The sequence below is a fragment of the Leptinotarsa decemlineata genome, unplaced genomic scaffold (assembly GCF_025532065.1).
Source record: "Leptinotarsa decemlineata unplaced genomic scaffold, Ldec_3_MD MMD2_tig00002159_RagTag_RagTag, whole genome shotgun sequence".
NCBI lineage: Eukaryota > Metazoa > Arthropoda > Insecta > Coleoptera > Chrysomelidae > Leptinotarsa > Leptinotarsa decemlineata.
This window is the reverse complement of record NW_027412574.1, coordinates 5,813,518-5,837,652: the sequence shown is the minus strand read 5'-3', so window position 1 is coordinate 5,837,652 and position 24,135 is coordinate 5,813,518. Positions and strand designations below refer to the sequence as shown.

Sequence of the window (24,135 nt, the reverse complement as noted above, 5' to 3'; positions counted from 1 at the left end):
AAACAGACGCGAATCGGTTTGAACACCAGGGTTCCTATGCATCTTTCCTAATGAATGTAAATTATTGTGTCAAATAATAACAATTGACTAACAGGGCTTCTTCACTAATTTAGACCTTCACTAATTCAGATCAATTTTGATAGATTTAGGTCTATAACTGAAAAAATACATAGAGGTGAATTATTCATGGAAAAAATGATGAAGTATTTTCAGTTATGCTGAGTCTTACCTGTCGATCCTTGAGTATTGTGAAGTGTAGGGATGGATTTGTCCTCCCAATGCCTTTATACAGTCTCCAGAACTAATGCATTTTGCCGGCTTCTATCGACGATTAAATAAGAATTTTCTGCTTTCAAACATATACACGCCTATACTTCAATGAACTATATTCAATATTCCATTATCAATTCAAATTCACCCGAACGAATATAATCAATTATTACGATTTCAGATTTCTCAGAGTGTCATTCATCAGTCTTATGGAGTGACTCAAGTTTCTTATCGCCAGCCCGCGTATAACAACCCCAACTACATCAGCCACAGCCCTTCTCACCAAATTGCATACCCGTCAGCGATGCAGTACCAAGCAATAAGCCCGATGTATACTAGTCAGCCGACATACCAGCCTCCTCAGGTGAGGCAATACCCTAGCTACAATCAGTACTGTAGCCCATTCAAGACTTACATGAATAATTCTCCGAAACATATCCCATACGACCAACCGATGGCTTTTTCCCCGACTCACAGATTTCATGGACCGCCAGGAGCCAGTTCTGCAGCAAAAGATAAGAATAACTGTGAAGTTCCGGTAAGAAAATTGGATTTTTTAACGCTTTCAGACATTCTATGTATCGAAAGTGTAGGTATAAAAGTAGCTAGGTCAAAAATCAGAGCATCTATTCGACCTTTCACTGCAATCCTCGAAAGTTTATTGTGTTTCAACCTATAGAAATTCGACAAAAAGCAGCCGGTTACCCAACGAAGCCGATTGCTTCATTTGGCTAGTGATATTTCTGGTCAGTTGGCAAAAATGAGATTCTCCCAAGCGCTGAAAATCTGATCCGGTTCGAGGTGGAGTAGGCACAGAGTATGTACTCTGCCACCAATGTGAAGAAAACTCTACTCCAAGGTTTAAAGATCATGGTACATTTTTTTCGGTCTAGTAGAAAAAACCTAATTAGCTGTCAGTCGGTGACTACGTACGTCAGATAGTCGGTGTAGCTTGGAAAGTAAGTATTCTGTCACGCATTTCAGGAAGAAGCCCACCCATGACTGCAGGGTATCAACTGCACCTACCAGTCATGAAATACCCTCCTGATCCTTTCAAGTAATCTGTTACCATTCAAGCCGGAATGTGCAGCTCTCGAATCGTACCTGGTGTGCCATTTTCTAAAATATCCTCTACAGCAGTCATAGCAGAATACTAAAGAGATTCCAGTTGATTTGTCGATATCGACATGTTCAGATGTTCAAGGTGGAAAATTCCTACCTTGATGACCGTTGCAACATCTTCATATGAGGGCATTTCTGTCCTGTAAGTCATGTCTGAAGATATATTAGATTCAGCGATTTCTGCCACTGGTTTGGGAGAAGTATCGTTTGAGTGTCAGCCTTTTCTGTCCTGCTCACGTGGAGTTTGTTTGCTCAGCTGATGCAGATTCCGCTGCTCAAGAATTTGGTGAAAAGTAGATTCGTAACATATTCTGCTCTTGAGGGGACGATGAGTCACTTCGTGGCTGCAGCACCTAGCCTCCTAGGTTTGTTAACAGGATCAAGAATTTAAAAACTGAGAAGCCCTTGATGGTTGGGGTCGTTTAGTCGACATCCATCCCATTTGTAGACTCAAGGTCGGATTCTTTTGTTACTTAGTTTTGTTAGTGACTTTGAGTGGACTCAGAGTCATACATCTTTTCGGAATGGATAAACGCACACCTTGGAATGAGACGGCAATTAAGGAGGACTATTACCTCCAAGGGTAAACTTGGAGATAATAGTCCTCCTAAATTGTAAAAAATAATTAGGAAAGTCCTAGGTAGCAGTCATAACATCAGTCTCCTCAGCAATCTACGGTATTGATCAAATGAAAAAAATAATGAAATCGTTGGGCGTACAGACAGATTACAAAAACAATAACAGTAATATTAAGAGAGTATATTGAAAAAACCAAGAGAGATCACCAATCACTGCCTTGCAGTGCCATGTATGTATGTGGGAGATTTTGTATATTTCTATATGATACTATACAGGGTGTCCCTGGACTTCCTCTTTTCCTCCCGTGAATGTATAGATCGGGTCAAAATATCACCAGTACTTCATATAACTTTTTTTCCTAAAAGTCTTCGTAACCAAGTTACGGGCCCTCGAAGTTACAAAATGAAAAATGTTTTTCTTTGATAACTTTTCAAGTGAATATTCAAAATCATCCAAACTTTGGTAATTGACTAAACAAATGAATTTCGTCGATGAGCTTTCATGCAGGAGTCACTTGTTTTGCTACAAAGTCAGGAACGGACTACCCCCGATGGTCCACACCCCAAAACTTTGAAATGACAGATATTTTTCAATATTTTTCAACAAAATAAGGTTACTTGGACAATTTTATGAATAAAAGTACTCGTGTGGTAAGTCGATCGGAGCAACGAGTCTTGATAAAAATGTAGTTCTACTCGACGACATCAAACCCGCTCGTCCACCATTATTTGAAATGAATAATTATATAATTATATTTTTATGGGAGAAATTCTTTAACACGAATCTAAATTTAGCTGAAAAAACGCACATCGGAAAAAATATTTACTATACTAATAAAAAGCAAACGAATGAACTACAAAAACGGCTGCACATGATCAGGTGAAAAATATCCAGGGAATAATTATGTTCCATTTCTTTCACAGATGTTGACAAAAAAACCTTTTAGAAAGTTTTGATAAAAAATGAGAAACTGGAATGCGATTTTGTTTTGTTGAGTGGTGCGTTATCATATGACTATCATTGTATTGTCAATATTCTATAGGATATTTTGAATTTTTTTGATATGGCCGAACAGTTTACATTTAATGAATATGCAGATATGCATGTATTTTATGGACGAGCATTTTGTAATGCTGCAGAAGCTCGTCGTCTGTATTCCGAGCATTTTCCCAATCGAACGGTACCGTCAAGAGAAACATTCGAGCGTGTCGATCGCAGCTTGAGGGAGACAGGTATGTAATGATTAATAATTAATTTGAGCACGTTGTTTTATTTTGATATTATTGTAGGTACAGTTTTGCCAAAACGAGGTGGTGAGGGCGCTCCTAGGACTGTACGTACCGTTGTATTGGAGGAAAATATTTTGGAAGCCGTCGCTGATGATCCTTCAATGAGCATCAGAAATCTATCAGAACAGTTCCATACATCCAAGTCCACTATTCATAGAATAATTAGGGAACAACTGCTCCACCCATTTCACATCCAGAAGGTACATGCCATGACACCTCAAGATTTTCCAGCACGACTGGAATATGCCAATTGGTTCATGGATAGGCAAAGAGAGGATATGACTTTTATTAATCGAGTTTTATTCACTGATGAAGCAGGTTTCAGTAGAGATGGAGTTATCAACTCTCATAATCCCCATATATGGGCCGAAGAAAATCCCCATGGGATATTGCAAACCAAACACCAACGGAAATTCAACGTGAATGTTTGGGCTGGTATCATAGGAAACTATCTTATAGGACCATTCGTTCTACAGGACCGATTGAATGGAGAACGTTATTTGGAGTTCATTCAGAACGATTTGAATGGACTTTTGGAACATGTTCCATTGCAAACCCGAAGAGATATGTGGTTTATGCATGATGGCGCTCCTCCTCATTTTAGTTTGATTGTGCGTGACCATCTGAACCATATTTTCCACAATAGATGGATTGGTAGAGGTGGGCCATATTCATGGCCATCGCGGTCTCCGGATTTAAATCCATTGGATTTCTTTCTGTGGGGGCATCTAAAAAGCCTTGTTTACGCTACACCTATTCACACAAGAGATGCATTGTTGAATAGAATAACATTACATTGTGAAGCCATACGAAACGACCCTGGAATGCTATTTCAAGTACAGAGAGGGTGTCTTCGCAGACTAAGAAAATGTATAGAGAGAGAAGGTGGTCATATCGAGCAGTTTCTGTAGCGGATTTTTCATTTCTGTTTGCTCTTGAGGCTCTTGAGTTTCGTTAGTTAAACGTGTTTGCATTATAAAAATTCGTTATGAACATTTTACCTATCATTTCCATTTTCCTTAAAAACTAATATTTTCGAATAATGGTAGACATCTCAGGATAAATGTTGTTGAATTAACGTTATCATTATTATTTCTGCTTTGATAATTATTCATTTCAAATAATGGTGGACGAGCGGGTTTGATGTCGTCGAGTCAAACTACATTTTTATCAAGACTCGTTGCTCCGATCGACTTTCCACACGAGTACTTTTATTCATGAAATTGTCCAAGTAACCTTAATTTGTTGAAAAATATTGAAAAATATCTGTCATTTCAAAGTTTTGGGGTGTGGACCATCGGGGGTAGTCCGTTCCTGACTTTGTAGCAAAACAACTGACTCCTGCATGAAAGCTCATCGAAGGAATTCATTTGTTTAGTCAATTACCAAAATTTGGATGATTTTGAATATTCACTTGAAAAGTTATCAAAGAAAAACATTTTTCATTTTGTAACTTCGAGGGCCCGTTACTTGGTAACGAAGGATTTTAGAAAAAAAAGTTATATGAAGTACTGGTGATATTTTGACCCCATCTATACATTCCCGAGAGGAAAAGAGGAAGTCCAGGGACACCCTGTATACTATATATAAAATGAATAATCACCTATAATCGACTTACCCCAAAAATATCGAATATATTCAAAATGAATAGACACAAGGAGTTTTAATTAATATACACCTTACACTGTAGCAACAGTTACAGTTCAATGTATTTATTGTCGTGAGATCGTTTCACTCCGTTTCCTTTAGTTTAATTTCGTCCCATTGTTTTTTATTTCGTTTCATTCAATTCTATTCAATTCTTGTCTGACATTTTTATTGTTTGTACTACATGGGATGAAAAGTGTCGGGCCTAACACTTAGATGGCGCTAGTCTCATTGCATTCACTACTTTTTCAGTTAGTAGGCACGAACCTTCAAGAGAAAGCTGTTGAAATTTCATGATATTCTACTCAGAAGTTTGTGAGTTATTGTGCTAAGAGTAACACTACTTTTGTTATTTTCAAAACAATGGACCAAAAACAATTTCGTGTTTTAATTTTACATTGCTTCTTGATGTGAAAAAATTCTGTTCAAGCGAAGGCAATGGCTTGAAAAGTGTTATAAGGACTCTGCCTCATCAGAAACAACAATTGAAAGTTGGTTTGCTGACTTCAAACGGGGTCGTAGACACACCAATTATGCAGAATGCAGTGGACGTCCAAATGAGGCAGTTACACCAGAAAACATAAAAAAATCCACAAAACCGTATTGAATGATCGAAAAGTGAAGTTAGCTGGCATTGTAACGATATCAAAAGAACGTGTTGGCTTTATTATGTTTGAGCATTTGATAATGAGAAAGTTATGTTCAAAGTGGGTGCCACGCGAGCAGTATTTTGCCATGTCCGGTCAAATTAGACTAAAAAATAAGAGTGGAGGTACATAAATTTACAACAAGCTGCAAATGCGTGTAATTGTTCAAAAATAATTAAAAATAATATTTTAAAATTCCGAATGATTGCGATGCCTGGAAAAAAATGTATCCGAGATCAAAGATCAAAAATCTCGAAAAAAATAGGTTTTTCGCGATTTTCAGGAAAACGGTATGTTTTATCATAAAATAAGCTCGAATAAAAATTGACAATAACGCAACAACTGGCTGTGATACGACGTCTGCATTTTACAGAAGGTGTAAAGCAACAGTTTTTAAAATGTTTGAAAAACAAGATTTAGTTCAATGTTTCTTATTAGTCAGTGGGCTATGCTTGAAGACTGTCAATAAACAAATCTAAAGAAATTGGACTGACGCCTATCAGAAAACAACTACTCCCCTGGCTAATACCACGAAGGGCGTTGGATTATATCCGACAGGCGTCAGTGCAGGAATCTTCACAGAAAATGTCCTGCATATGCAATTGGCAATACAACTGAAAGAGTCGACCTTCAATTTTGGAACGGGCACACTTGCAGACCGGTTTCGGGCTCCTTGGCCACTCGTCAGTACAAGATAGTGACCATCATCGACATAAAGTCAATGATATTCCATAATTGAAAATCGGAATTCTTTCAGAGTATTTCATTCCTCTTCCAAAGTTGGAGCGAACATCACAAAATGTCACTCCATCTAGTGGACGAGGTACAAACCAAATGCATATTCGTAATTTGCCCGATTCCTCTGCATGAGGAAGAAAAACTTTCTTATTAGTCAGTGGGCTATGCTTGAAGACTGGCAAGACTAAATGGAGTGACATTTTGTGATGTTCGCTCCAACTTTGGAAGAGAAATGAAATACTCTGAAAGAATTCTGATTTTCAATTATGGAATATCATTGACTTTATGTCGATGATGGTCACTATCTTGTACTGACGAGTGGCTAAGGAGCCCGAAACCGGTCTGCAAGTGTGCCCGTTCCAAAATTGAAGGTCGACTCTTTCAGTTGTATTGCCAATTGCATATGCAGGACATTTTCTGTGAAGATTCCTGCACTGACACCTGTCGGATATAATCCAACGCCTTTCGTGGTATTAGCCAGGGGAGTAGTTGTTTTCTGATAGGCGTCAGTCCATTCAACCTACTGTGTAGGTATATGAAGACTGGCTTGAACGTTTTAAGTTCATTTCTTTAGATTAGTTCAATGTGCTGAAATTTTCAAAAAAAGTAATTTGGCTCAACAAGAAATTATCACCAACGGGATTCAGTTTCTTTTTTCTGTTGCTGCTCATCAACATCTTTTTCGGGTATATTACCAAGTTCAAGTGTGGCTTGGTTATCAGCTAGATCCAAAAGACTGGGGTTGGAAGTTGGTCGACAATGCATTAGAACCTCTTCAGACTTTACTCCCACCTGCGCCGGAAAAACTGCTGAACACAATTTTTTGCAACTGTAAAAAGGGATGCGGCGTTAAAAGTGGTTGTAAAAAAGTTGGACTGTTGTGTTCTCTGGCATGTACACATTGTCAAGATCAGTCATGTTCTAATGCTGAATCACCAATAGTGGAGGATTCATTTGATACCAACGAGGAAACATGCGATACATCACTCTTGATGCAGTTCACCTACACCCAGGATAATCAAGAAGAAGAAGATCAAGAAGAAGAAAACCAAGAAGAAGAACGACAAGAAGAAGTATTCAAAGGTTATGACTCAGATGAATAAATTTTTACATTTTTTTAATTTCAATGGCTTTTATAATTTCCAACCCTTCCTAATATATTTTATTATACAAGTTTTTAATTTGACAGAATCACAACAGACATGTGGAATAGGCCTACTGGGGAAACCACGTTAAAAAAACGCGCTGAGTACACTACCTCATAGGTGGCGTGAAAACGTGTGCATATAATGACGATTACAACTTTCACAACTTTTTGACTCATCGTATCTCAGAAACGGTGGCTCTAAGAAAAAAAGTATGAATACATTTGTTGTAGAGAATTTTATGATCTACAATTTTTATCTGAAGTTATTTTATGATAAAACTTACCGTTTTCCTGAAAATCGCGAAAATCCAATATTTTTTTTCCAGGCATCGCAATCATTCGGAATTTAAAAATCTTATTTTTAACTATATTTTGAACAATAACACGCATTTGCAGCTTGTTTTGAATTTATGTATCTTACAATGTCTAGATTGACCGGATTGTTGAGAAATCTGAAATTTTTCATCATTATGTGACGATGGATGAAACATGGATCTATCACTTCACTCCGGAATCAAAACAATCGTCATCTGAGTGGAGAGCAACAGGTGAACTTGTCCAAAGCGATCGAAAGCACAACAATCGACTGGGACGGTTATGGCCTCGGTATTTTGGCACGTGTTTGGTGTAATATTCATCGAATATCTTGAGAAGGAAAATACCATCAACAGTTAATATCATTGTGGCGAATTAAAAAAAAAATTGTTTCATCAAGACAACGCATCGTGTCGCAGGTCAATCGAAACAATGGCAAAACTATATGAATTGAACTTAAAATAGTTCCCACATCCACCGTATTTGCCAGATTTGGCTCTCCGACTACTGGCTGTTCGCAGACCTGAAAAAAATGCTCCCCCGTAAGAAATTTCGTTTGAATGAAGAGATTATTGCTGAAACTGAGGCAAAAGATAAATCGTTCTACAATAGTAGTATTGAAATGTTAGAGCGGCGCTGGATTGTGTAGTTCTTGATTAAGATAACGTTGATGAATGAAGCCAATTTTGAATAAAAGAAAAAAATGCGTTTTCCTTCGTTGCCCCAGGCTTTTCAGCTCAGGTGTTATATAATCGACATTTCACTAATTGCTCAACCCACCATTGACTCGTTTTCATTTCATGTTCTTTGCAAATTGGAGTTCTTGAAATTGTTGACATTCAAATTTGCTTTTTCTTTGTTTCATGTTTTTGTTTCGAATAACTCAACCGAATGATTAATTTCAAATATTTTTAGTATTTTCATTAAATATAACATTTTATGCAATTGTATTTCATCTCATTTACTTCAATTCCATCAATTCAAAATCTGTCAACACCTTTTTGGACAATGGAAGTCCGAACAAGTTAAAAAAGGAATTTTACAATTTTTTGGTAAAATAATTTTTTTTGTCTATTTTCTTAAAATTACGTGCCGATATTATTTTTTATAAAGTAATCATAAATACCAAATCGTTACGCTTCTTATTAAATCTTTCAATATATTACTTTACGCTATTAGACACTCATGTATATATTACAATATTCTCTGGTTGAGTGCCTTCTCCAGAAGGCAAGATTTTTTTGCATTTAATTCGTCATTAAAGTCTGTCGTCTAGGTCGTTCATTGGTGGCTTCGTAACAAATGGGTAGTAGCTTCAAGGCACAGTGGCACGTGTGTATTTCACCATTTTTTTTCTTTTTCTCACATGCATATTTTTTATGATTTTAATTCAAATATTTTCGTCAATATTTCCATCACATTTTGTATGCTCTTTCCGGGGACGTAATTATGATTCAGGTTATGTTATATGCTAGGGCTCTAATTATTTTTCCTTTCAGAAATCGTCAATAAGACTGTATCCTCCTCTCCACTGCTAGAGGAACTATTTTTCCTTTAGATCCAATAAAGAAATTTTTGTCACTGGTCGCCTGTATTCGGCATTTGAAGTTTTCACATCTACGACACGTAATCTGCTATCAGGACCTGGGTTGGTAAAACAACATCATTAACTCGGATATATTTTTTGATTTTCTTCTGTTTACCACGAATATTACTGGCGTTTTTTCCCAACACCAAATCGTTATTTTTACACCTCGACACGTGTTTAGATCACCAAGTGATCATCTTCAAGAGGAAGATAAAACAGTGGTTTTGTCTGGTCTTAAGTGTATAATCTACTTGCTGGATTGCTTAGACTTATACCTCATATATACAAGTGGTTTCAAGATTGGAATACATTTTTAAACCGGTACCTGTTGTTTCATATCATTTGGTAAGTTAGTAGTATTGACACATACACCCTAAATGTGTCAATACTACTACAATTTTGAGGCAATTTACCTGGCGCTCATTTATTTTTTTTAAATTTAAATCATGAAATATCATCCAAGAACCCCCCCCGTCTTCACTGAGACTAGTCATAAATACCCACCTGTCTCGGGTTAAGTTGACAGGTGACTTGTACCCTTGTCATCGATTGGTAAGGTTACAAAAGCCGACTTCACCGCTGCTGTACCATTAATTACCCAAAATTTTTGCCATATTTCATTCAAGATCAAATCTCGTCCTCTGTGTCTAATTTTTTTTTTGGTAATTTCTAGTAATTTCTAGTTTTTTCGTTGAGGGTATTCGCCAAGTTGGTTCTTTCGTCAAGTACCTATAATGACTCGGTCTTTCAGTTTGGGATATGAATCGAAAAGTCTGCTTTTTTTTGGTATCTGTCTTGCACTTTCTAGACTTCGAATTTCTTCAGGAAAAGTCTCCAATTAGCATTGCCTTATCCAAAGTTTCTTGACTTCAATTTTCCCCACAGTCTTTGCTCATTTGAAATATCTTCAGAAAGTATAGTTTCTTTTTTTATTTTAAAAAAATCTTACATACCATGCCGTACACCTCACCATTTTCAGCCATTTTGTAAAACGCTTTATGTCAGGAAGAGGGTACTTATTTTCTGAAATGGTCAAACAGACATTGGTGAATTGTATTCATTTCCGTTGTGTTTAAGCTGTGTGATTCATTATTAAAATCTTCTTTGGACCAGTCTTCTTTGGGTAGTCGCAAGAACTTCGGCCCAAAAATCCAAACATCTGCAATTACTTTCGTGGTGTCGAAATGTTGTCTAGTCCCTTTATCAACCGGGTTCAGGTCTGTCGGAACCCTCCTCCAGTCTTCCACGTTAGTCCTTTCTTGAATTTCTCATATTCTATGTGAAACGAATTGTTTGAATTTTCTGCCATCACTCCTGATCCAAGAAATAACACATCTGGAGTCTGACCAAAACTTGAATTGGGTTATAGGTATGTCCAACTTCGATCGTATCGAATGTGCCAGTCTGCTTGCCATAACAGCCGATTGCAGCTATAATCTTGGAACTGACAAAGGTTTTAGACGTGCCACACGTGTTTTTGATGATACCACTGCTGTCGTAGAAACTGTGGAGTTCTATTTTTGAAGCATTTGGAATGAGTAAACTATAACATCGGGGGATTGTGACATCTTTAAATTTGGGCAATTCATTCAACCACTTATTCCAGATTATTGAATGGTTCTCATGCAATATCTCATCCCAGCCAATTCCAGAACGCCAGACCTCTTGCATTAAAATTTTTGACCTAATCGTGAAATCGAGTGGATCATATATACTCATTATTGTGCGGAGAACAATTCTTTCTTTCGGGTTTCTTTAAAGATTTTTGTCTTTCAAATTCACCTTGAAGCAGAATTGGTCTTTATTTGTGTCCCATCAAAAACCAAGAACTCGTGGAGCGAGGAATGATCATTTATCTGCTCAATTCCAGATGAAGATTCTGATCAAGTCTACCATATCGAATCCTCCAGATTTCATCATTTTACAAATGACTTGGACAGTTTGGATAGCTTCTTTTTCATAATTCGTAGAATGAAAGGAGTTAGAACAGTAAACAATCTGTCGCTGCCTTCACAAAACGTCAAGATGACAAAAATGTCAAAATTTCCGCATTTGAGAAATCAGATTTGACAAAAATGTCAAAATTTCCGCATTTGAGAAATCTGCCAATGAAAGATATTTGCAATGAAAAACCTGTTCTCCTGATTGGACAGGACAACATCGATCTTATCGTTGCTCGGCAGATACGGTGTGGTCCAGAAAATTCTCCTTTGGCAAGTAAATGCAAATTAGAATGGGCTGTTCATGGTGTGTGCGATTCTAATGTTGGAATGGCTGAAAAATCTCATTATACCTTGCATATTTGAGAATCAGATCAAGATGAAAATTTGCATAACATGGTAAAAAAGTCATTTTCTACTGAACGCTTAGGATTACTGCTCACGCCAGATAGACTGAGTCGACAAAATGTAAGAGCATTCAAGATCATCCAGCAAACCGTCAAACGATGCGGAGATAGGTACGAAATTGGTCTGTTGTGGTGAACTGACAATGTCGTTATACTTGAAACCAAAATACAAGCATTACCGAGTGTGAAATGTATCGAAAGAAAATGTCGAAATATTCCAAAATTTGGCGAAAATAATGTCAGAAACTACGATCATATGAAGAGAAAGGATATATACGAAAACACACCAGAGAAGAAGCAAAAGTCGAAACTCCACGAACATGTTATATTCCACATTCCGCTGGTCCCGAATTGCTGCAGTGTTTAGTAATACTTTTTAAATTCAGACAACGACGTTTCGTATTTTGTGGAGACATAAAGAAGTTGTTTCTTCAAATAAGAGTACATAAAGAAGACAGAAATTCACAAAGATTTTTGTGGCGAGATTTGAAATATAACAGGGAACCTGACACATATGACCTTTGACCTGTTCTCCAGTATGCGCCCAATTTGTTAAGAATTACCACGCTGAGAACTTTTCGACAGATCCACGTATACGAGAAGCTATAACGAAGATGTTTTATGTGAATGATTAAACTTTGCACTTTGTACTTTTTGCAACTTCTCCCACCCATTTGGCAAAATCTTCCACCAAATTTTCATTCCTTTCAATCATTTTTCACCTGCATTTCAGCTTCAAATGATCAGGTAACTTTCTGATCAGGTCTTTCAGTAGCTGCGGATTAAGAAGATGTCCTGGGAATTTGAGAGTTTTCATGATTGCAACCATATTTTTTATTTCAGTGGAGAATTGTAAAAGTTTCTCAAAATTTGAATCTCTTGATAGGGAAGAACTCTTATTTTGGATATAAGACCATCGATAATAAATTCAGGGCGCCCAAATCGTAATTCAAGGGTTTGTATAACCAAATTCACATTATCTGCTATGATCATCATCCCAGCTACCGCGGATTTGGCTTCCCCTTTCTGAAATTCAGGCATAATTTCTTCATTACTGAAAACACATAGACTGCAGATATATTTGAAGTGTTTGTGAAACAAAGTCCATTCTTGTGGATTACCATCATAGCAAGGAAAATCATTTTCAAAAGAATTTCGAATTGAGAACTTGTTTTCATTATTCGCAGTCGGATTTGAAACTGTCTTAATAGCATACGAAATGGTTTCACAAAGTAATTCAATTTCACTGATAGCTTCTTTTTCAATATCGCTACCTATTGCTTCTTCATGAATGCATTCTCCTGGGTAGTTTTCTCTCCATTGATACACTCTTTGTTTCGTTTCTTCTGCATCATCAGTGGTACTTGAGCTAATCAATCATAATTTTTCTCTTTCTCTTCTCTTCGATCGGCGCTTGATGTTTCTTCTCAACCGTTAATTTCTGGTCCTCCCAATTGGCGCTCTAGCTCTAACAATATCGGACTATCCACTAATTCTTCCTGTTCTAATTGGCGGATCTTCTTCTCTAATTCTTGTTTTTTTTTCTCATTTTCAAATGCTAATCGCTTTCGTTCTATGCTTAACTGTGAATGTAGACTGAACACTTTACTTCATTTTGATTGTTTAGATTTCACTGAAATTCGTCCTGTTAATCCCCTGCAGTTCCTTGTCTAGGTCTGTCCAGCAAGGATGTTTGTGAATTTATCGACGCATCTTTTTCCATGTCGTGGGTTTGTCGGGGTCACCAATGTTAAGACTCTAGTTATTTTTTCTTTCAGGAGTCGTCAATAAAACTGTATATTAGTCTAACAAAATTTTAATGACTTTTCCAAAATAACTTCTGTCTTTTTTATAACAACTATATGGTGAGCAAAAAAAATATAAAAACAGGCAACAAATTGAATAATTAGAAAATCTGAATAACAAGTTTCAACATTATAACTATGCAACACTAGAAATCGGGACTTAATGCTCCAAGAGAAACGTTATTATGATGCTCTCTAGCATTCACAAAACGGAAAACAAACACATTTTTCACGCGAAAATGTTATCAGGATAGAAACGCATTGAACAATGGTATTATTAATAAGTTGCTCAGTTCCGTTAATCAGTTAATCAACAAACTTTTTCTGTTTAGTACACAACATCCTATACGAACGGAGGACTTCTCCAGCAACCAATGTATCACCAACAGCACTCTGCTCAGTATCAACAGTACAAAGAAGCAAGGGAACAAGTTCTAGCGCAAAACCAACCGCATCCAACCTATAGAGGACCACTGAAAACGTATCAGACTACCGCACCGGTTATTGTGAAAAGCGGGCAACAAAGCGATATGAATAATTTGCAGAGAAAACAATACGAAATGACGTGATAAAATGATCTCCGTAGAGGTTTCAGGCGATCCGGTATTAAACCGCCCAAAATATCTTAACATGTTCTGGTTCAAGTTTTGCAAAATTATCGAATGGGGAGAGGTTGTGAAATATACACGAAAATTGTTAATGAACGAAAACTTAGTAGACTAAGTGAAGGAGCGGTGTCAAATGATAAATTGGTACAATATGCCAATAAGCGGGTACACCTCAGTTATTGCAAAGTGTATCAATTCAGCTCTCCTTATTCCACTAAAATATCGATCACAACAAAATATAAAATATATCTCTAGTTTTCCAATGAAGTGTATGGATGATTTTCAAAGATTGCGAGTTGGAGACAAGGTTCATTCTTCAAATAGGGAGTCAGAGCAAACCTCAGAAATGTCAAAAGTCAACTCTGAAGTATTTTTTTTCTGGGCATTTTGGTCGTAGCCTGTAGATTTTTAAGTGGCATCTACAATTGCGGTAAACATTATTCAAGGTAGTGAGACAACAGACGCATCACTCTGATTGTCTTCACTACTCATCCTTTATTGGTCAGGGTTAGTTATAGTATGTGCAGTGAGGACAACTAGAGTACGGCGCAGCGTACGATGTCTCATTAATATTTCATATACAAAACTTCAAACCACGGCTCTAACAATCCCTTGAAAAAAACTCGGACACAGTTATCTCCGGCCTCAAAAGATTACAAATAACTTAGATGTTTGATAATAATCATAAATTACGTGCAGCAGATGGAACTGTCATGGTGGAAGAACAAAGTAAAGAAGTATTTTTTCAATGAAGGTATCCATCAAATTGTATTTTGTTGAAACTACGAAATATTTGAATGAACTGCGATACAAACCGAAGGTTTTTTCAGATATATTCCGAAATGATGTTTTGATCATTGATGATGAAACCAGCGCATAGATACTCGACAGGGATTGAAGTAAATTATGTTCAACTGTCAATAGGGGCATATGTATTTAACATAATTTACTTTGATCTTTGTCAAGTATTTTGCTGCTGGTTATACCATACTTGATTGAATCGTGAATTTCGTATATCTCTAAAACCAATATACAACTCAGTTCGTTTTCTTTGTCATAGGATGTAGCAAAATATTTTATTGAAAGAGAAAATACCCTAAAGTACGTATACAAAAAGTCATTTTTTTTATCAGTTGATTCATGAATATTACTGGAATTGAGTCCCAACACCAAACCGTTATTTTTATCACCTCTATACGAGGTGTTGAAATAACGGTTTGGTGGTGGGAAAAAACTCCAGTAATATTCGCGAGACGATATCGTTACGAAAAGTGTTATCGGGCTAGGCGAACGGAAGTTGAGAGGGTGGTATATGATAGTGAAGATAGAAAGTTGCGTTTCGTATATTACTGTAGGGGCAAGAGAAAGAGAGAGGTGCACACATTTAGTTTGAGTTGCATGATGTATTGAAAAATTTCATAGAGTGAGTCCCCAAATGATTACTATTGTTTGTTTTCATTTCTGTTATCACCGATGTGAACTAGCTCCACCCTTTTTGCCTTCGAAACCTTTATACTTCACAACTAGAGAGGTATTCCAAACATCTGAATTCAGTCAGAAATTGAAACCTCTTAGACGTTTTTGATTATCCTTATTTCATCGATTAACAAAATCTATAAGATTGACTTTCTTATTAGTCAGTGGACTATGCTTGAAGGCTGGCAGTAAAAAAATCTAAAGCAAATGAACTTTAAACGTTCAAGCCAGTCTCTATATATTTACACAAAAGGTTTAATGGACTGACGCCTATCAGAAAACAATTACTCCCCTGGCTAATACCACGAAGGGCGTTGGATTATACCCGACAGGCGTCAGTGCAGAACATCATAAAATGTCACTCCATCTAGTGGACGAGGTACTAACCAACTGCATATCCGTAATTTGCCCGATTCCTCTGAATAAGGAAGAAAAACTTTCTTATTAGTCAGTGGGCTATGCTTGAAAACTGCTTCATTTGCTTTAGATTTGTTTACTGCCAGTCTTTAAGCATAGCCCACTGACTAATAAGGAAGTTTTTCTTCCTTATTCAGAGGAATCGGGCAAATTACGGATATGCAGTTGGTTAGTACCTCGTCCACTAGATGGAGTGACATCTTGTGATGTTCGCTCCAACTTCGGAAGAGGAATGAAATACTCTGAAAGAATTCCGATTTTCAATTGCGGAATATCATTGACTTTAGGTCGATGATGGTCACTATCTTGTACTGACGAGTGGCTAACGAGCCCGAAACCGGTATGCAAGTGTGCCCGTTCCAAAATTGAAGGTCGACTCTCTCAGTTGTGTTGCCGATTGCATATGCAGGAAAAAAATTCTGTGAAGATTCCTGCACTGACGCCTGTCGGATATAATCCAACGCCCTTCGTGGTATTAACCAGGGGAGTAGTTCTTTTCTGATAGGCGTCAGTCTATTAAACCTACTGTGTAGATATAATAGAGACTGGCTTGAACGTTTAAAGTTCATTTGCTTTAGATCTATAAGATTGACATGATTTCAAAGTTCAATTGAGCTAGCTGCATCATCTAGAGAAAGTCGAAAGTCGTATATATTAATTTACTTGTTTCTTTTTTACGTTATACTATTCACATTAAAACTTTTCCGTCTGATATGTCACTCTTTGAAAAATACTGTTTTTTTCAAATATATTTTTTTCAGTTTTTCAAACACTTTCATGCGTATTGTATACAAAATTTCATTTCTACTGAAAATTACGTAATTTTTCTTGCTCTCACATTTTGAAATGAATGCATATTATCGGAAGATGGCGTAAAATGTATTATATGATTTCCAATTCGATAAAATGTTTGAAGTATGTGCAGGATTGACGATTACTCATTGCCTCATTGATTATATCTGATTACGATGAGTGAAAACAAGTATGGAATGGAATTGGCCGATACTTGAGGGAAATCCATATCAAAATTTTTAGTACAGTTTATTGTGATTTGCGCTATGGAATGTTTACAAAATTTTGACACGTGTTTCACTATACAATAACACAGTCTTGCTTCAGGGAGCTACTGAATAGCGAAACATGTGTCGCGGTTTTGTAAACTTTTCATATTGGAAACACAATAAACTATATTAACAAGTTTTGAAAACCAGAAACCAGTTTTTCAGTCTACGTTCACGAGGGGATCTTGTATTCTAAAAGCTTTAGATGAGAACTTACCTAGAACCATTGTCGAAATGAGAAAATTAATGTTAGAGTCTTTCGTTATTGGATGTCAGAAGTCAATAGATTTCACACATTTCTGAAGAAGTACTTTTTTCTGAAGTAATTCACAATAATCGAACTGGATTTTAATTTTCAAACTTGGCAGATCATTTTTTCATTGTTCAGTTGAAGAAAAAAATTCAACAAGCAGCTTTACTGGAAAAATTTTTTTGTCTTGATATTACTTAAACGCAATTTATAAAAATGGGAATGACTGGTAAATAATTTGAGAAAGACTTTCGTTATTTGGCGTAGTTCAATATTTCTTGTCCAACTATGAAATAAATGTGAATTTTGTTCGTAACCTTTCAAAATAAGGTTTCTCTTGTGCTGAATGACACCCGCTGAAGATGGGAGTAAAATAAACGCCGGGCAAATTATAAGGATGAGCGTCGCGTTGATTATACTCCCATCTGCACCGCGTCTAAACATACACCATGAATAAATCAATATTATATATAACTCTTCAGTTCACTCTTTCACTTATATTGAATGATGCTTCTTGTCTAGCCTACTCTAATCGCAATCTTTCAAAGTCATGCGATGAAAAAAATGAATTTGGGTATAATTCGTATACATACAACACCCTCTATATGATTTTTTTGTAGAATCGAATAAATTTGGCGTTTTTAGGAGAAATTACAAAGCAATAATTCTGAATATCAAAATTTTTGTAGATTATTCAGAGAATAAGTTGTTGAAATGGTTTCCAGTTATTCTTATGAAATAAATGTATGAGCATGGAAAATAGAATTGGAATTGGATTTATCAACTTCTACAACAATTTGATTACCAATCACATTGTAAAACAAAGTGCTATTGATCGAAATTATTTCAGATACATTAGAAATTGTTTAGATCACACAAAAATGTGAAGTACTAGGTAACCCTTGGACACTTTTCAAATGTTGAGAAAATATATAGAACCTTTGACTAATACAATTTGATACATGATTACAAGGATTTCATAAATATAACCTTCAAAGATTGCGTTCAAAAAATTTCGCATACATAACATAAACTGTTAGTGAATGACAGCAATATTTAAATGTTTTGAATTCCACATCTTGGACAAACTGGCAAATTACCCATTTATCATTTTAAAATATATAAACTATAATAAAAAAAATCCTGAGGTGATGCGAATGACGCATCGGTTTTTCTTTTCAGTTTCTTTTTATTAAAGGAGAAGACAAAACATGTCTTTTTCAGAACACTCACAATGAGTAAGAAATTAATCATTTGAATCATAACTCTCAACTATCGTTATACCGGGAACTCTCAATCCGTAATCCTAAATCCTCGAATACTGAATCCTTAATTCAGAAATGTAGAATCCATGAGCTATGGAACTCCAAATGCATAATCTCTAAACTCTCAAACTCCTAAACCTTTAAATCATTGCCTTTCAAACGTTAAACTCCTGAACTAGACGAGATTTTGTACAAAAATTCATTGATGGAATTAACAGAAGACATAAAATTATAACTTGGCAAATCTAGCTGTGCCTCTGAGATGCGCGAACGATAAAGAGATACGGTTACTATCCACTATATACCAACCTATATACCAACTTTCATCAGGAAGTATAATCGGGAGAAGAATGCTGTTTTGAATAAATTCGGGAAGTGTCGACGACTCGTACCAGAAAGATAATGAGTGATATGTAATTGCACTTAGATACGTATATTCTCATTAGAGATAAATGAATTAAGAGAAAATGGATTAACTTACAACCCATAATTGAATGCATGCTTACTAGACATGATTATGAAACGTAGCACGTAATAAAATACCTTTATATACATAGATACAATTCATATGATATTTTCGAAGTTTAGTCGCCTTAAGATTATATTACGACTTTTAGCATACTATTGATACACGGTTTTCGACAGGAAGGGTTTTGATTCCGGGAAGATTACCATCTTCATCCTATGAAACATCATCCCCATATTCCTGTTTCGTTGCAGTTGATGCTATTCTCATCATATAAATCAATAATTAGATCCACCCACGATGATGTCTAACATGGGTACATTTGACATGAAGTCGTTCTCAAACTTCTGGTTCGCAACGAGATTTCCATTGCTCTGAAGGAAAATGTAAAAAAAATCGTCGCAATATTGTATGACACAGTCGAAATTCAAAATGATATTTTTATTTGCCAAGCAATCTTTCAGTGCAGTCCAAACCAACTTAGTTGAATTCAAATCCGGATGATATGGCGGTAATCGTATAACGTTGTGATTTCCTACTAGAAAGAGCTAATTTTTTTCATACCGCTTGAATTTTGACTTATAGTTGTTTACGAGGGCATATAATTCAGGTTTCAGTATGTTTTTTCTAAATGGAATATTCCTCTCTGATAACCATGGTTGCATATCGGCTTCTTTGGTCGAGTCGTTCGCATTTTGTCGACTTATTCATTCTGATATGGTGCATTATCGATCACCACAACGCTTCTTAACGGCAAATCAGTCACAACTGTTCCAAAAAACATTTCTTATAAGTATTAAAATTAATCTCTTTGTGATCCAATTTTATTCCAAAGCTCTCTACAAGAGTTCCTCGATGTTACTGAGCTTTCACCCGCCGGCTCATCTATTGCGCATCCAATATTCAGAGGTAGATAACAGCTAGATTCGTCAAGTTGTAGAGTGTCATCCCCAAAGTATGCACCATATGAGAAACTTCTTTATTAAGTGATTTTCGACAAAAAGTTATTCTTCATAAAAGTTTGTGTATCCCCTAAAACTAAACATGCACCAACAAAATACCGTGAAACATATGTAATATACGAGGAGCCTTCAAATATTTGATTTTGAGACAGAAGTAAAGCTCTCTTATTTTGAAAAATTTTGGGAAATGTTATTCAAAAAATTGTTTAGCATTGAAGAGTACCTACATCTAGATTTGAAGTCATGGCCATCTTAGTGAAGTTTTATTTTTTTTACCTTTTTTTTTAAATGGCAACTACGAAAAGAAAAGTTTGCTAAAACGATAAATAGGCAGCATCCTGTATACGACGTTTTATTCCAAAAGCCTCCAATATTACAAATTACACAACTATGGTGTTAACCACGGTCAATTTTTTTGAAGAGTAAAATAATTTTGAAAGTTTTTGGTGCAAAGTTTTTTTAATTTTTTGTCAACACCAGAAATTACTCGAAATTATACAGTATTGTAACAATAATATAATATTGAATAAAATCAAATCACAAAATATCAAGATAAAATAGGTATTTTGGAACAAACTTATTGATTTTCTGGAGATTTTTTTGGACAAGAAAGTCTCCAGAAAATCAGTTTGTTCCGAAATACTTATTTTATTTTGCTGTTTTGTAATTTGATATTATTGAATATCAGGTTTTTGTTACAGTTCTGTATAATTTTGAGTAATTTTCGGTGTTAACAAAAAATAAAAATAACTTTGCACCAAAAACTTGGAAAATTATTTTACCCTTCAAAAAAATTATCCGTGGTTAACACCATAGTTGTGTAATTTGTAATATTGCCATATCATTTTGGCAAATAATTTCCGTAATAATAATTTTCGTAGTGCCCATTTAGATGGCCATGACTTCAAATCTAGATATACTATTTAATGCTGAACAACTTTTTCAAATAATATTTCCCGATATTTTTCAAAATAAGAGTACTTTACTCTTGTCTCAAAATCAAATATTTGAAGGCTTCTCGTATATTAAGTGCGTTTTACTGTATTTCGTTGGTGCATGTTTAGTTTTAGGGGATGCACAAACTCTTATCATGAATAACTTTTTGTAGAAAAACCCTTAATAAAGAAGAAGTTTCCCTTATGGTGCATACTTTGGGGATGACACTGTATATGGGTCAGAATTCTTACCGAGGCGAAAGTAAAAGCGAAGAAAGCGATACAAAATGATATCTACACCATTTTACAGATCGATCGAATTATTGAAATCTGAAACTTGAAGTGAGTTTGAAGTTTAAAGAAATATGTTTGTTACATTTTTCATTTTGAACTAATAGTGTAGATGAGATGTGATTTGTCAAAATATTGAATTCGTCTACCCCTCAATCACATATGAATGATGTTTCATCACACTCGTACCATATTTCAAAACTTAAACTTTTGTGACAAATCCCGACAACCCAAATTCGGATTTAGCAAAATTTATGGACCAGTCTCTTAAGCAGAAAACTTTTTTTATGGGGAAAGAGTTTTTTATTTTTCTATTTCAAACGTGTTTCTCGGCAATGATTATATTAATTCATAATATGTGAATTCCCAACAAGCTATGGGAGAATATTGGAAAAAAAGCACGTAATCGACATGTTGTAGTAGTTTTTTTTTAGATTAAGCCACTGAAAATACAACTTTTGTCCTTTTGTATTGTCTTCATATAAGGTTCGTTTTCCGGAAAAAATATCTTCTACAAACTATCCATGGACGAAATAAAATAAAAACCAAAAGTAAATAATGAAAAATTTCGACCTTGGAGTAAATAAGCAAAATGCTCACTTTCTGATAAAATACACAACTGCAATCGGTTTGTCATTGATTGTCTGACACTTTCAAAACTATCAGGAGTATTCCTTATGACATTGCAATTGTCAATTATTTGATTTCTTAAGTCAATCACATCTAGTACAGGAGTTTTATGAATGGGAGCGTCCAGATGACTCCGTAAATAGAAATCCAAAGCAAGATTATTAACAGATTATAAACAGAACACTAAAATGTGCTGTAATATGAAAATACATTTATTATTACTTGCATTCCGATTTTGATGCTGGTTATTCAATTATTTCACCTCATGCAGAAAAATTCCATCGTTCAGTTGAAAATATCTGTAGTGCCTTTATAAACAATGAACAATCTGTGAAAAGACTGGTTCAATAACGTTACTAACAGTAAAAGTTTCCATAATTGTTTAAAATGCGACTTGGTGTTCTCAATTTGTTGAAAATCATCACTCGTACTTTACTAGTATACTAGGAGACTAGTTATAAAAATCCAAAATTCACATCTTCCGTCAATAAATTTAAAATCTGAAATAAACAGGATGTATCGCCAATAAAAAATGTCCTTGCCAGTTTCATCATAATTGATGTTATTATTTATGCAAATACCCGACGGCATTTGTTTTTACCGCATTAATTCCACTCAATACCGAACAGTCATATCGATAATTTGATTTCCTCTATGATTCTACCTAATGAATTATTGAATATATTTTCTCTATTTCTAACGTGCCAGTTAGAAGCTAATATCCCACAGGAAAATGTAGGGTTGGGTTATTTCAGGTCACTTTCAGGACCCTTTTTTATATATTCCAAAAATGAGCTAAATGTTGTGTTCACTGTGAAGCAGCTCATCAGTGAATAGTAGGTATATTTTTTATTACGACTCTATTAATAATACACAATTTGTTCAGACACAATAGAAGGCAATTTCATTATTTACGTTGTTGTTGAGCTTCAATTCTTTCCCACAAATATAGAATTTGGAATTTTAAATTTGTATCTTCGTCATCATGACATATCTTCTGTTAAGTGAAAAGTTATAAATCTTATTCAATTCACAACAGTACTGAATAGTTATGAAAGAATAGTTGATGTTCCTTAATTTTTTCTGTTTTCTCAACTCGTTTTAATTAATATAAACAATTTCAGAAGTTATAAACAATTGAAAATTAGAAAAAAGTTCTATTTTTTAAAAATTATTCAATCAATATTGAAGTTTGAGGTATTTAACAAGTACTTTAGAATTTTCATCATTTGGATACTTTTCATTCAATGCTGCCTCTATAGGAAATTCATTGAGAACTGTCCGTTGAATTGATTTATGGAGAGTTTCCACTTATATATTACGACTTGGATTTTTCAAAAAAAAGATCCTCAGCCTATTGAACTTTGTCGAGACTTTTCAACAACTACTCTAAATGTATTCAAGAACTTGTGATATTTTTGGTTTCATAAATAATAATAAAAAAAATCAAAAGAATGTGGAATAAGGTTTCCCCATTATTTAATTATTCAAAAAATTCATCAATTGTTATTTTCAACATTATTCGTTGAAAAATTGGAAAATAGGATGAAAACATATTTTTTTTGCCATTTCATTTTATGAGGAATTTCGAAGTTTTTAATTCTTTATTTCACTATTATTATGGAATATTCTCTCTATAATACACATTTTCATTTTTATATTTCATTTGTTAATTCATTAAATAACAGTAATAACCATATGATATAAAAGGCCATTTTAAAAAATTTCTGTTCTCCGAATTTTTGTATAATTCACGAATGTTAACAAAACGTTCATCAATAAAATCTATAACAATAATTGTTTGAGAAATATATACATTTTTTAAACCAATCTTTCATTATATATGATTTATATATCAAACTTTCATTCGGAAAGATGAATAGCAGTCATCATTTTCAGCAAATTCACCTGATTCTGAAATTAAATCATGTGATTGATGTGGAATTTTTGTTTTTTTTAGGTTCACAAAGGCAATATGATAAAAGTAACATATGAAAAAATTAACGATTCAAAAGTATATTGATGTTTAATGGATTTGCTTATTAAAAATTGCTGAATCTTTTGTAGTTGAAAAGATGTGGGTCATTAAACAAAGATGAACATCGATTTTATATACAGATGCTTCTTACTAATGAACAAAACTACAAACTCCTTGGGCTTATTCTCCTAGAATCGTATCAAAAAAATTTTAACGGATGACTTCAGGTTGTTACATCAGTACGATTACCGCTTTGTGCAAACTTTTTTATTGGTAGTATAAAGGTGAGATTCCCAGGTTCG

General features: G+C 35.0%; 1 protein-coding gene across 1 annotated transcript in view; it reads left to right on the top strand.

Moving 5' to 3' along the window:
- The window catches only part of tow (target of wingless), a 91,374-nt gene extending 70,937 nt beyond the window's left edge, over positions 1 to 20,437 (top strand). Inside the window, exons 6-7 of the mRNA XM_074177122.1 lie at positions 452 to 808; positions 13,827 to 20,437. Of these exons, the coding sequence (XP_074033223.1) occupies positions 452 to 808; positions 13,827 to 14,063 (594 nt within the window). The 3' untranslated portion in view covers positions 14,064 to 20,437. The remainder of the gene's footprint in view (positions 1 to 451; positions 809 to 13,826) is intronic.
- The last annotated feature ends 3,698 nt before the right edge of the window (positions 20,438 to 24,135 follow it).